At 51.2% G+C, this 14767-nt stretch overlaps 1 protein-coding gene across 1 annotated transcript in view; it reads left to right on the top strand.

Annotated features, from left to right (window-relative positions):
- The window catches only part of CFAP57 (cilia and flagella associated protein 57), a 403172-nt gene that overhangs the window by 262122 nt on the left and 126283 nt on the right, over positions 1-14767 (top strand). The window contains exon 7 of the mRNA XM_078672374.1: positions 2691-2856. Coding sequence (XP_078528500.1) covers positions 2691-2856 — 166 coding nt within the window. The remainder of the gene's footprint in view (positions 1-2690; positions 2857-14767) is intronic.

Here is a 14767-nt window from a genome sequence, read left to right as displayed (position 1 = left end):
GCAAGTGTCCTTCTCTAGGCCAGTGTTGCACCTGTCCTTCTCTAGGCCAGTGCTGCACCTGTCCTCCTCTAGGCCAGTGTTGCACCTGCCCTTCTCTGGGCCAGTGTTGCACCTGTCTGCCTCTAGCCCAGTGCTGCACCTGTCCTCCTCTAGCCCAGTGCTGCACCTGTCCTTCTCTAGGCCAGTGCTATACCTGACCTTCTCTAGGCCAGTGTTGCACCTGCCCTTCTCTGGGCCAGTGTTGCACCTGTCCGCCTCTAGCCCAGTGCTGCACCTGTCCGCCTCTAGCCCAGTGCTGCACCTGTCCTTATCTAGGCCAGTGCTGCACGTGTCCTTCTCTAGGCCAGTGCTGCACCTGTCCTTCTCTAGGCCAGTGCTGCACCTGTCCTTCTGTAGGCCAGAGTTGCACCTGTCCTCCTCTAGCCCAGTCCTGCACGTGTCCTTATCTAGGCCAGTGCTGCACGTGTCCTTCTCTAGGCCAGCGTTGTACCTGTCCTTATCTAGGCCAGTGCTGCACGTGTCCTTCTCTAGGCCAGTGCTGCACCTGGTTTTCTCTAGGCCAGTGCTATACCTAACCTCTAGGCCAGTGCTGCACCTGTCCTTCTGTAGGCCAGTGTTGCACCTGTCCTCCTCTAGCCCAGTGCTGCATCTGTCTTAGGCCAGAGTTGCACCTGTCCTCCTCTAGGCCAGTGCTGCACCTGTCCTCCTCTAGGCCAATGCTGCACCTGTCCTCCTCTAGGCCAGTGCTGCACCTGTCCTCATCTAGGCCAGTGCTGCACGTGTCCTTCTCTAGGCCAGTGTACACCTGTCCTCCTCTTGGCCAGTGTTGCACCTGTCCTTCTGTAGGCCAGTGTTGCACCTGTCCTCCTCTAGCCCAGTGCTGCATCTGTCTTTATCTAGGCCAGAGTTGCACCTGTCCTCCTCTAGGCCAGTGCTGCACCTGTCCTCCTCTAGGCCAATGCTGCACCTGTCCTCCTCTAGGCCTGTGCTGCACCTGTCCTCCTCTAGACCAGTGCTGCACCTGTTCTTCTCCAGGCCAGTGCTGCATCTGTCCTTCTCTAGGCCAGTGCTGCACTTGTCCTTCTCTAGGCCAGTGCTGCACTTGTTCTTCTCCAGGCCAGTGCTGCATCTGTCCTTATCTAGGCCAGTGCTGCACCTTTCCTTCTCTGGGCCAGTGTTGCACATATCCTCCTCTAGGCCAGTGCTGCACCTATCCTCCTCTAGGTCAGTGTTGCACCTGTCCTTCTCTGATCCAGTGTTGCACCTGTCCTCCTCTAGGCCAGTGCTGCACGTGTGTTTATCTAGGCCAGTGCTGCACCTGTCCTCCTCTAGGCCAGTGCTGCACCTGTCCTCTTCTAGGCCTGTGCTGGACCTGTACTCCTCTAGCCAAGTGCTGCCCCTGTTCTTCTCCAGGCCAGTGCTGCATCTGTCCTTATCTAGGCCAGTGCTGCACCTATCCTCCTCTAGGCCAGTGCTGCACCTGTCCTTCTCTGGGCCAGTGTTGCACCTATCCTCCTCTAGACCAGTGCTGCCCCTGTTCTTCTCCAGGCCAGTGCTGCATCTGTCCTTATCTAGGCCAGTGCTGCACCTGTCCTTCTCTAGGCCAGTGCTGCACTTGTCTTCTCCAGGCCAGTGCTGCATCTGTCCTTATCTAGGCCAGTGCTGCACCTGTCCTTCTCTGGGCCAGTGTTGCACCTATCCTCCTCTAGGCCATAGCTGCATCTGTCCTTATCTAGGCCAGTGCTGCACCTGTCCTTCTCTAGGCCAGTGCTGCACTTGTTCTTCTCCAGGCCAGTGCTGCATCTGTCCTTATCTAGGCCAGTGCTGCACCTGTCCTTCTCTGGGCCAGTGTTGCACCTATCCTCCTCTAGGCCAGTGCTGCACCTGTCCTCCTCTAGACCAGTGCTGCCCCTGTTCTTCTCCAGGCCAGTGCTGCATCTGTCCTTATCTAGGCCAGTGCTGCACCTGTCCTTCTCTAGGCCAGTGCTGCACTTGTTCTTCTCCAGGCCAGTGCTGCATCTGTCCTTATCTAGGCCAGTGCTGCACCTGTCCTTCTCTGGGCCAGTGTTGCACCTATCCTCCTCTAGGCCAGTGCTGCACCTGTCCTCCTCTAGACCAGTGCTGCCCCTGTTCTTCTCCAGGCCAGTGCTGCATCTGTCCTTATCTAGGCCAGTGCTGCACCTGTCCTTCTCTAGGCCAGTGCTGCACTTGTTCTTCTCCAGGCCAGTGCTGCATCTGTCCTTATCTAGGCCAGTGCTGCACCTGTCCTTCTCTGGGCCAGTGTTGCACCTATCCTCCTCTAGGCCAGTGCTGCATCTGTCCTTATCTAGGCCAGTGCTGCACCTGTCCTTCTCTAGGCCAGTGCTGCACTTGTTCTTCTCCAGGCCAGTGCTGCATCTGTCCTTATCTAGGCCAGTGCTGCACCTGTCCTTCTCTGGGCCAGTGTTGCACCTATCCTCCTCTAGGCCAGTGCTGCACCTGTTGTCCTCTAGGACTCTCACAGACATATTCACTTTACCTCACACACTATACACGACCCTCAACATGGAGGCACACAGGTGGCCGCTGAGAATGATGATAGAGTGAGCTATGGGCCACTTCTTTAGTTTCCTCAGTCTTTGGGTTCTGTACTTCATGTTTTGAATGTGTTGTTTTTATAACATTATGTTGTTGTTTTTTTTAATGTGCAGCGTTCTGGACTTGTACAAGGAGTACCAGGAGGAGGCATATTCGGTCGCTCTCCATCCATCTGGACTCTTCATTCTGGTTGGATTTTCGGACAAGCTGCGATTGATGAGTCTGCTGATCGATGACATCCGGGTCATTAAGGAGTTCACTGTCCGAGGATGCAGAGAGGTGAGGACACTGCAGAGTCTGTGGGGGGGGGTGTAGAGACGGTCTAGTTTATGCACGGCACGTCGGCGGACGTGACGTGTGGGTGGCCAGGATTGGCTGCGCGCGCAGGAGGCGTGCGGAGGAGCGCGAAGGGCGCGAAAGAGGGGAGAGTGAGCCGGCGCAGGGGCAGAGGCTCGGCGCTCTTTGGGAGAGATAATAATAAATAAGTAATCAACATAGCCTGGCTCCAGAGTCATCATTAGTGTGTGCCTGCATCATTACAATGGCGACGAGGGTGGGATGAAGACCCCCCAGCAAGGCAGGACCACTGACCCGACCCCAAGGCGACAAGTAAAGCACCAGAGGCTCCAGGACCACCACACAAGGGACAGACGAGCAGGATCACCCTGGTGCAGGATAACAGGTACCCCAAAGAGCGTGGCAGAGCCCGGCACGCCGGAGGGTGTGGCGCAAAGGAACGAAAAAAGGGGGGACAGACCCCAGGAACCAAGAAATAAGGCAGGATAAAGGACACCGACCCACGCAGCGAACAGCAGACCCCGGGAACGCGCGCTGGAGAACTCACAGGGATCCGAGGGGGCCGACACAGATAGTCCCCGAGCCCCAGCAAGCGAAGAAGAACAGGACGACACACCAGGGAGTCCCCGCAGCCGAGGAGGAACACTAACCGCCGTAAAGAGAGAAAAGATGAGCGCGCAAGCAGGTTACGCGACGGCGCCGGTACAGTTCTTACCCCGGCCAGGGGAACCACTCATGAAATGGGAGGACTGGAGAGAGTACATAGATAATTTCATAGGTGTCCTGGAAGATGAGAACGAAGAAGAGTTCAAACCCCAGAGGAAGAAGCGAATCTTGCTCCTGAACCTAGGCCCGGAAGGACTCCGGATATACAAGAGCTTAGTTCCGAAACAGAGAACAACCACAGACGATGATGTGTATGCGCAGGCGCTCGATGACCTCAATGAACATTTCAGACCGGCAGTGTGCGTGTCGGTGGACAGGTTTAATTTCCAACAGAGGAAGCAGAAGCAAGGAGAAACAGTGGAGCAGTACGTGGCAGCACTGAAACGACTGGCAGCCACGTGCAAATACGCCAACTGGGAAGATGAGTTCATCAAGGACCAAGTGGTGATGCACACCACGTGCACGACGGTGCAGGACAAGCTATGGGCGAGTGGAGACACCACACTGAAAGAAGTGTTAGTAATCGTGAAAAGAGCGGAGCTAGCTCGTCGGTGTGCAGAAGTGACGAAGAAAGACATGGCGTCCAGCACCATGGTGAACAAGGTGGATAATGAAGGGCCTCGCAGAGAGTATCAGAACAGGAAACCAACGGAAAGAGGGCCCAACAAGTGGCAAAGCAATGCAAGCACGTCAGGGAAACAAGCAGGGAGCAACAGAAAGCCATGCTACAGGTGCGGGAACTGGTCGCACGAAGCACATGATCGGAAGTGCCCCGCTTTCCGCGCCAAATGTGCGTACTGCTGAATAATTGGCCACTACGAGAAGGTCTGCAGGAAGAAGGCCTCCAAGAGCATGGTGAGGTGTGTAGATCAAAGCAATGACGATCCGGACGACGATAATGAAGCAGAAGAAGTCACAGTGATCTACATTGAGGACCAGGTTCTGAGTACAGAGGGTAAAGTCCTGGACAGAGAAGGAAAACGCACGATGAAACCAGTCTTGGAAATGGCTATAGGTGGTGTCAAGATCAACGTGGTGGCAGACACAGGATCACCCTTCACCATCATCCAGAGAGCAGTGTGGGAGGAGAAATTTGCTCCATGCCTCGGCCCGGAGTTGGAGAGACTGGACATCCGCCCAGTCACGTACAACGGAGACCGTATACCTATGGCGGGGTTCAGACCCCTGACCTTCGAATTTCGAGGCCGGTCGGCACGATGCAAGCTTTATGTGTCGGAGAGGGGCCCGTCGGTCCTAGGATGGCTAGATCAAGGCGACCTGGGCATCAAGCTAGATCCAGGAGGCAAGGAGCAAATACTCCTGACGGACCAGGAAACAGAGCCAAGTATGGACAAATGGAGGAGCGAATACCCCAAAGTGTTTGGAGGCTCTGTAGGGAAGCTGGAGAAATTCGCCCACAAAATCATCCTTAAGGAGGACGCCGTCCCTGTGGCCCACAAAGCAAGGAACATCCCGTTGGCGGTGAGAGAAGCTGTAAGGGAAGAACTCCAAGACTTGGAAAAGAAGGGGATTATAGAACCCATCACGTGCGCAGAGTGGCTGGCGCCCTTGGTAGTGGTTAAGAAGCCCAATGGAAAGGTCCGGTTGTGCGTCGACCTGAGAGAGTTGAATAAAAACATTGTGGTGGAAACGTTCCCCTTGCCCAGAATAGAGGAGATGCTGGCCAGCACCAGGGGGATTAAGTGGTACTCAACCATAGACTTGACCTCCGCGTACCACCAAATTGCTCTCCACCCAGACAGCCGCAGACTAACATCCTTTATCACTGCTATCAGTTCCGCCGGATGCCATTCGGCTTAGCTTCAGCAGCGGCGGTGTTCCAGAAGATGATGCACCAGCTATTCAAAGACCTCACTGACGTACAATACTTCCAGGATGACATCTTGGTGATGGGAAGAGACATCCCAGACCACGATATGAAGTTGGGAAAAGTGTTGAAGATCCTAGAAGACAAAGGGCTCACGGCTGAATGGTCCAAATGCCGAATAGGGATGAACTCGGTAACCTACCTGGGGCACGAGATAGGAGTGCAAGGTGTAACTCCTAAAGCAGAAAATGTCTGGGCGATCTGTGAAGCATCGTCCCCCGCCACCAAGGAAGAGGTCAGGTCATTCCTGGGAATGGCAGAGTATTACGGAAAATTCGTGCAGCACTTCGCCTCAAAGACCCATCACATGAGGCAGCTCACAAAAGAAAACACGGAATTCAAGTGGTCAGAGGACACACAGAGGGAATTTGAGATCATCAAGAAGGAAGTGGCTGGAGCTATACCACTACAAGGTTTCGACCCTCAATGCAAAACTGTCCTAACCACCGACGCCAGCGACAAAGGATTGGGTGCTGTCCTCATGCAAGACCGAGGGCAAGGACAGCTGGAAACGATCAGTTTTGCCTCGCGCACACTGAGTGAAACAGAGAAAAAATACAGTGTGATAGAGAAGGAGATGCTGGCGGTGGTGTGGGCCACCACGCGCTTCCGACAATTCCTGTGGGGCACCAGATTTCAATTGCGAACCGACCACAAACCTCTACTGAGAGTGCTGACATCGAGTGGCCATGCAGACGCAACGCCCCGGATATAAAAAATGTCGCTAAAGCTTCTAGAATTTAGGTATGATGTGGAACACATACCAGGCAGCAAAAACAAGGTCGCAGACTACCTGAGCCGAGCGGCAGCCATGGAACCCGGTGAGGAAGACAAGACCGGCACAGAGGAATGGGTGGCACTAATGGAGGACCATGAAAAGGTCATCAGCCTTCAAGAATGGACACAGGCGTATGAGGAGGACCAGACGTTGGAAGAGGTGAAAACATACATTACCCAAGGGTGGCCGGAAAAGAGACATGTCCGGAGAGAACTTAATCCATACTTTGAAGTGAGGGAGGAACTCTCCCTGGACAATCAAGGAACATTTGTATATAGAGGTGAGAAAGTCATCCCTCCAACGAGCATCATACCCAGACTGCTGGACATGCTACATGAAGGGCACTTGGGCATTGGAAAGCTTAAACTGCGGTCCAAGCAAGACTATTGGTGGCCAGGGATGGACATAAGAGCAGAACGGCACGTAAGGGAATGTGTGAGGTGCCAAGGCGCAGACAAGACACTCAAACCCCTGCGCCCAGCATTGGGTACATTCGAAACGCCAAGGAACCCATGGGAAGAGCTGTCGGTTGACATCTTAGGCCCTATCCTAGACACCCAAGGGGTCCAGAAGTACGTGTGTGTCCTCGTCGACAAATTCTCGAAATGGCCAGAAGTTAAGATAGAGGAAGCCATGGACACGGAAACAATAGTGAAGTTTCTGGCAGACACTTTTGTGAGGGAGGGCATACCCAAGTCCATCCTCAGTGATAATGGGCCCCAGTTCCGATCGGAAAAGTGGGACAACTTCACGAAAAGAAACGGCATCCTGGCGAAGCACACATGCATTTACCACCCAGCAGGAAACGGCCAAGTAGAACGCTTCAACAGGGTGGTGATGGGGTCGATCCAAGCAGCCATCTCGGACAACAAAGACTGGGAGAAGGACATATGGCACATGTTATGGGCATACAGGATCACTCCCACAAGCACGGGATATAGCCCCTTCCAGCTGTTGCGTGGCCGGGAACCTTTCACCCAGGACAACCGGGTATGGAAGGAGAAGACTATAGTAAGTGAATGGTCCCCTGCAGTGGTGCGTGCCAACATAGAGAAAGCTAAGGCAGCATACACAAGACATTACGATGCACGGAGGAACGTGCGAGACACAGAACTTAAGGAAGGAGAATGGGTGAGAGTAAAGTTGCCCACTCTACAAAGGAAAGGAGAGAGCAAATACAGCAAGCCCATGCAGGTGAAGGAAATTAAGGGCAGAGCGGCCAGACTGAGTGACGGTAATATATGGTCACAAGACCGCATGGCCAGATGCAATAAGATCCTCGCTTGGGACTACGGAAGAGCAGGCGGAGAAGCAGAAGAGAGTGAGAATGAAAGACAGGAACATCAGGAGAACGAAATCGCACTGAGAGAAGGAGAGCAACGACAAGGAGAAGCAAGGAACATTGAGCAGGAAATAAGAGCTGATGAGAATGGTGATGACAGGAACAGACACGGCGAGGAAGAGAACAACACCACCCCGGCAAGACAGACACGGAGTGGCAGATGGTGAGGCCCACGAGGTTCAGAGACTATGATTTGAGCGACGGACTGTAAGTTGTAAATGTTTGTGTGGAAAAAAGGGAGATATGTAGAGACGGTCTAGTTTATGCACGGCACGTCGGCGGACGTGACGTGTGGGTGGCCAGGATTGGCTGCGCGTGCAGGAGGCGTGCGGAGGAGCGCGAAGGGCGCGAAAGAGGGGAGAGTGAGCCGGCGCAGGGGCAGAGGCTCGGCGCTCTTTGGGAGAGATAATAATAAATAAGTAATCAACATAGCCTGGCTCCAGAGTCATCATTAGTATGTGCCTGCATCATTACAGGGGGGAGGGTGCATTGATGACATCCGGGTCATTAAAGAGTTCACTGTCCGAGGATGCAGAGAGGTGAGGACACTGCAGAGTCTGTGGGGGGGAAGGGTGGATCGATGACATCCGGGTCATTAAAGAGTTCACTGTCCGAGGATGCAGAGAGGTGAGGACACTGCAGTGTCTGTGGGGGGGGGAGGGTGCATTGATGACATCCGGGTCATTAAAGAGTTCACTGTCCGAGGATGCAGAGAGGTGAGGACACTGCAGAGTCTGTGGGGGGGAGGGTGGATTGATGACATCCGGGTCATTAAAGAGTTCACTGTCCGAGGATGCAGAGAGGTGAGGACACTGCAGAGTCTGTGGGGGGGGGGGTGCATTGATGACATCCGGGTCATTAAAGAGTTCACTGTCCGAGGATGCAGAGAGGTGAGGACACTGCAGAGTCTGTGGGGGGGAGGGTGGATTGATGACATCCGGGTCATTAAAGAGTTCACTGTCCGAGGATGCAGAGAGGTGAGGACACTGCAGAGTCTGTGGGGGGGGGGGGGGAGGGTGCATTGATGACATCCGGGTCATTAAAGAGTTCACTGTCCGAGGATGCAGAGAGGTGAGGACACTGCAGAGTCTGTGGGGGGGAGGGTGGATTGATGACATCCGGGTCATTAAAGAGTTCACTGTCCGAGGATGCAGAGAGGTGAGGACACTGCAGTCTGTGGGGGGGAGGGTGGATTGATGACATCCGGGTCATTAAAGAGTTCACTGTCCGAGGTTGCAGAGAGGTGAGGACACTGCAGAGTCGGTGGGGGGGGGGGGGAGGGTGCATTGATGACATCCGGGTCATTAAAGAGTTCACTGTCCGAGGATGCAGAGAGGTGAGGACACTGCAGAGTCTGTGGGGGGGAAGGGTGGATCGATGACATCCGGGTCATTAAAGAGTTCACTGTCCGAGGATGCAGAGAGGTGAGGACACTGCAGAGTCTGTGGGGGGGAGGGTAGATTGATGACATCCGGGTCATTAAAGAGTTCACTGTCCGAGGATGCAGAGAGGTGAGGACACTGCAGAGTCTGTGGGGGGGGGGGGGGAGGGTGCATTGATGACATCCGGGTCATTAAAGAGTTCACTGTCCGAGGATGCAGAGAGGTGAGGACACTGCAGAGTCTGTGGGGGGGAGGGTGGATTGATGACATCCGGGTCATTAAAGAGTTCACTGTCCGAGGATGCAGAGAGGTGAGAGTTCACTGTCCGAGGATGCAGAGAGGTGAGGACACTGCAGAGTCTGTGGGGGGGGGGTGCATTGATGACATCCGGGTCATTAAAGAGTTCACTGTCCGAGGATGCAGAGAGGTGAGGACACTGCAGAGTCTGTGGGGGGGGGGGGAGGGTGGATTGATGACATCCGGGTCATTAAAGAGTTCACTGTCCGAGGATGCAGAGAGGTGAGGACACTGCAGAGTCTGTGGGGGGGAGGGTGGATTGATGACATCCGGGTCATTAAAGAGTTCACTGTCCGAGGATGCAGAGAGGTGAGAGTTCACTGTCCGAGGATGCAGAGAGGTGAGGACACTGCAGTGTCTGTGGGGGGGAGGGTGGATTGATGACATCCGGGTCATTAAAGAGTTCACTGTCCGAGGATGCAGAGAGGTGAGGACACTGCAGAGTCTGTGGGGGGGGGGGGAGGGTGGATTGATGACATCCGGGTCATTAAAGAGTTCACTGTCCGAGGATGCAGAGAGGTGAGGACACTGCAGAGTCTGTGGGGGGGGAGGGTGGATTGATGACATCCGGGTCATTAAAGAGTTCACTGTCCGAGGATGCAGAGAGGTGAGAGTTCACTGTCCGAGGATGCAGAGAGGTGAGGACACTGCAGTGTCTGTGGGGGGGAGGGTGGATTGATGACATCCGGGTCATTAAAGAGTTCCCTGTCCGAGGATGCAGAGAGGTGAGGACACTGCACAGAGTCTGGGGGGGGGGGGGGGGGGGGGAAGGGTCCAAGGCTCACCCTCTCTCGCTTAGGTTTTTATTTCATCATTTCAGTTTTAGCAGAGCATCAAATCAGTTGATGACCACTCACTCTGTGGGTATTTTTGACCTGCCCCTCTGTACACATTTAAGATTCCGGTCGCTGGGGTATTCTCAGCCGTTCAAGACCTGACAATAGATTGAAAGAACCGCAGACAGTGTTTGTGGTCAGACACGTGATTTACCAATGCACACACATGATGCTCCTGGCTACTGTCTCATTGTTTTTTCTTCTTCAGAGCTGCTGTAAACCTCTGGCTCTTGAACCAATGTGTGACCCCGTTTTACATCTCCCTACGGACTGCTTTTGGATTTTGGCGAGACCTCCTGTTACCACACCCCACACACACAACATACATCATAGAACATTCAGAAATAAGCATTGCGTTAGCTGCCCCATGGCTTTGGCTTGTTTGGCTGAGTCCTCTTCACGCATTGACTGAATTGGCGATCACTCATATTTTGCTATCAGTCCACTTCATTTTGCGGATGTTGATATTTTTTTAGTCACTGATGGGGCACAGGATTGTCTGCTCAGCTTTACCAAGCCTCCAGGGCGCTTGTTGTGACTCACTGGGCTTTGATGTTGATTCTCTGGTCTTGGTTTCCTGCTTGATGTGCATGCCCGCCTGTTGCTTCAACCCCTCACTTCATGCATTGATAACTTATGAGAAAGGGCGGTCTACTTGCCTTTTCATCTTTAGGAGCCTGCATAGGCTGAGGACCTCTCTCCTTCCTCCTGCACTCTATGCCATGCAGCGTTCGAGTGCTGCTGGCATATACTGAGGTCTGCTCCTCCACCACCCCAGCACCTTTCTCCTGAACCCACCCCATATTGGTCCCCTTTCTCCACCCACCCACCTCCATCCCCTTCCACATAGTGGCTCTCCTTCCTCCAGGCTCCACAACAGCTGGTTTCTCTACCCCGCTCTTCTCTCGCACACTGTTCCTAGCCCGGATGATGCTACTAGAGATACATGTGAGCACCATCTCAGCTGTACATATGTCACTGCTGAGCTCGAATGGTCCTCGAAAACCAAAGGTGAGCCCAGGGCCTGCCTGAAATTCAGGGACATTGGGCTGTCCTGTGTTAACCATGTGGGAAGCAGCTGACCCATGCTGCCAACATGGCTGAGATTCTTCATGGGCTGATGTGCAGGCATGTTTTGTTTGCAGGTGAAGCGTTCAAGTGTGAGTGGAAGGCGGTGGGTTGTTTAGGTATCTGACAGCTTGGGAGTCACACACACAACTCTAGTAGTGGCTCTTAAGAGAGCAGGCACTGCTAGTGATATCCTTCCTGGTTGCTAGAGGAAACAGCATGCATTGATGGGTTTCAGTACATGTCTGGTGGCTTGTGTTGTTGGTAGCTGAGAATCTCTATGGATATGTGAATGAGTCTGACAGTCTCTCTATGAGTATGAGAATGGGAGTGACAGAGTCTGTATGGGGTTGTAAATGGGTGTAACAGTGTCTGTATGGGTTTGTAAATAGGTGTAAGAGTGTTTCTATGGATATGTGAATGAGTCACAGTTTCTCTATGAGTATGTGAGTGGGTGCGACAGAGTCTGTATGGGGTTGTAAATGGGTGTAACAGTGTTGGTATGGGTTTGTGAATAGGTGTAAGAGTGTTTCTATGGATATGTGAATGAGTCACAGTCTCTCTATGAGTATGAGAATGGGAGTGACAGAGTCTGTATGGGGTTGTTAATGGGTGTAACAGTGTCTGTATGGGTTTGTAAATAGGTGCAAGAGTGTTTCTATGGATATGTGAATGAGTCACAGTTTCTCTATGATGCGAATGAGTGCGACAGAGTCTGTATGGGGTTGTAAATGGGTGTAACAGTGTTGGTATGGGTTTGTGAATAGGTGTAAGAGTGTTTCTATGGACATGTGAATGAGTCACAGTTTCTCTATGAGTATGTGAGTGGGTGTGACAGAGTCTGTATGGGGTTGTAAATGGGTGTAACAGTGTCTGTATGGGTTTGTGAATAGGTGTAAGAGTGTTTCTATGGATATGTGAATGAGTCACAGTTTCTCGATGATGCGAATGAGTGCGACAGAGTCTGTATGGGGATGTAAATGGGTGTAACAGTGTTGGTATGGGTTTGTGAATAGGTGTAAGAGTGTTTCTATGGACATGTGAATGAGTCACAGTCTCTCTATGAGTATGAGAATGGGAGTGACAGAGTCTGTATGGGGTTGTTAATGGGTGTAACAGTGTCTGTATGGGTTTGTAAATAGGTGCAAGAGTGTTTCTATGGATATGTGAATGAGTCACAGTTTCTCTATGATGCGAATGGGTGCGACAAAGTCTGTATGGGGATGTAAATGAGTGTAACAGTGTTGGTATGGGTTTGTGAATAGGTGTAAGAGTGTTTCCATGGATATGTGAATGAGTCACAGTTTCTCCATGAGTATGCGAATGGGTGTGACAGAGTCTGTATGGGGTTGTAAATGGGTGTAACCGTGTCTGTATGGGTTTGTGAATATGTGTAAGACTGTTTCTATGGATATGTGAATGAGTCACAGTTTCTCTATGAGTATGTGAGTGGGTGCGACAGAGTCTGTATGGGGTTGTAAATGGGTGGGACAGTGTCTGTACAGGTTTCTCAATGGGTGTGTAAGTGACTTTATGAGTTTGTGAATGGGTGTCACATAGTGTTTATGGGTATGAGTCACAGTTTCTCTATGAGTATGCGAATGGGTGCGACAGAGTCTGTATGGGGTTCTTAATGGGTGTAACAGCGTCTGTATGGGTTTGTGAATAGGTGTAAGAGTGTTTCTATGGATACGTGAATGAGTCACAGTTTCTCTATGATGCGAATGAGTGCGACAGAGTCTGTATGGGGATGTAAATGGGTGTAACAGTGTCTGTATGGGTTTGTAAATAGGTGCAAGAGTGTTTCTATGGATATGTGAATGAGTCACAGTTTCTCTATGATGCGAATGGGCGCGACAAAGTCTGTATGGGGATGTAAATGGGTGTAACAGTGTTGGTATGGGTTTGTGAATAGGTGTAAGAGTGTTTCCATGGATATGTGAATGAGTCACAGTTTCTCCATGAGTATGCGAATGGGTGTGACAGAGTCTGTATGGGGTTGTAAATGGGTGTAACCGTGTCTGTATGGGTTTGTGAATATGTGTAAGACTGTTTCTATGGATATGTGAATGAGTCACAGTTTCTCTATGAGTATGTGAGTGGGTGCGACAGAGTCTGTATGGGGTTGTAAATGGGTGGGACAGTGTCTGTACAGGTTTCTCAATGGGTGTGTAAGTGACTTTATGAGTTTGTGAATGGGTGTCACAGAGTGTCTATGGGTATGAGTCACAGTTTCTCTGAGTATGCGAATGGGTGCGACAGAGTCTGTATGGGGTTGTCAATGGGTGTAACAGTGTCTGTATGGGTTTGTGAATAGGTGTAAGAGTGTTTCTATGGATATGTGAATGAGTCACAGTTTCTCGATGATGCAAATGAGTGCGACAGAGTCTGTATGGGGATGTAAATGGGTGTAACAGTGTTGGTATGGGTTTGTGAATAGGTGTAAGAGTGTTTCTATGGACATGTGAATGAGTCACAGTCTCTCTATGAGTATGAGAATGGGAGTGACAGAGTCTGTATGGGGTTGTAAATGGGTGTAACAGTGTTGGTATGGGTTTGTGAATAGGTGTAAGAGTGTTTCTATGGACATGTGAATGAGTCACAGTCTCTCTATGAGTATGAGAATGGGAGTGACAGAGTCTGTATGGGGTTGTTAATGGGTGTAACAGTGTCTGTATGGGTTTGTGAATATGTGTAAGTCTGTTTCTATGGATATGTGAATGAGTCACAGTTTCTCTATGAGTATGTGAGTGGGTGCGACAGAGTCTGTATGGGGTTGTAAATGGGTGGGACAGTGTCTGTACAGGTTTCTCAATGGGTGTGTAAGTGACTTTATGAGTTTGTGAATGGGTGTCACAGAGTGTCTATGGGTATGAGTTACAGTTTCTCTATGAGTATGCGAATGGGTGCGACAGAGTCTGTATGGGGTTGTTAATGGGTGTAACAGTGTCTGTATGGGTTTGTGAATAGGTGTAAGAGTGTTTCTATGGATATGTGAATGAGTCACAGTTTCTGTATGAGTATGTGAATGGGTGCGACAGAGTCTGTATGGGGTTGTAAATGGGTGTAACAGTGTCTGTATGGGTTTGTGAATAGGTGTAAGAGTGTTTCTATGGACATGTGAATGAGTCACAGTTTCTCTATGAGTATGCGAGTGGGTGTGACAGAGTCTGTATGGGGTTGTAAATGGGTGTAACAGTGTCTGTATGGGTTTGTGAACAGGTGTAAGAGTGTTTCTTTGGATATGTGAATGAGTCAGTTTCTCTATGAGTATGTGAGTGGGTGTGAGAGTCTGTATGGGGTTGTAAATGGGTGTAACAGTGTCTGTATGGGTTTGTGAATAGGTGTAAGATTGTTTCTATGGATATGTGAATGAGTCACAGTTTCTCTATGAGTATGCGAGTGGGTGCGACAGAGTCTGTATGGGGTTGTAAATGGGTGTAACAGTGTCTGTATGGGTTTGTGAACAGGTGTAAGAGTGTTTCTTTGGATATGTGAATGAGTCAGTTTCTCTATGAGTATGTGAGTGGGTGTGAGAGTCTGTATGGGGTTGTAAATGGGTGTAACAGTGTCTATGAGTTTGTGAATAGGTGTAAGAGTGTTTCTATGGATATGTGAATGAGTCACAGTTTCTCT

This window comes from Lissotriton helveticus, chromosome 1_2 (genome assembly GCF_964261635.1).
Source record: "Lissotriton helveticus chromosome 1_2, aLisHel1.1, whole genome shotgun sequence".
In the NCBI taxonomy this organism is placed as follows: domain Eukaryota; kingdom Metazoa; phylum Chordata; class Amphibia; order Caudata; family Salamandridae; genus Lissotriton; species Lissotriton helveticus.
Note: the sequence above shows the minus strand (reverse complement) of the source record. Positions and strands in the feature narration are given on the sequence as shown.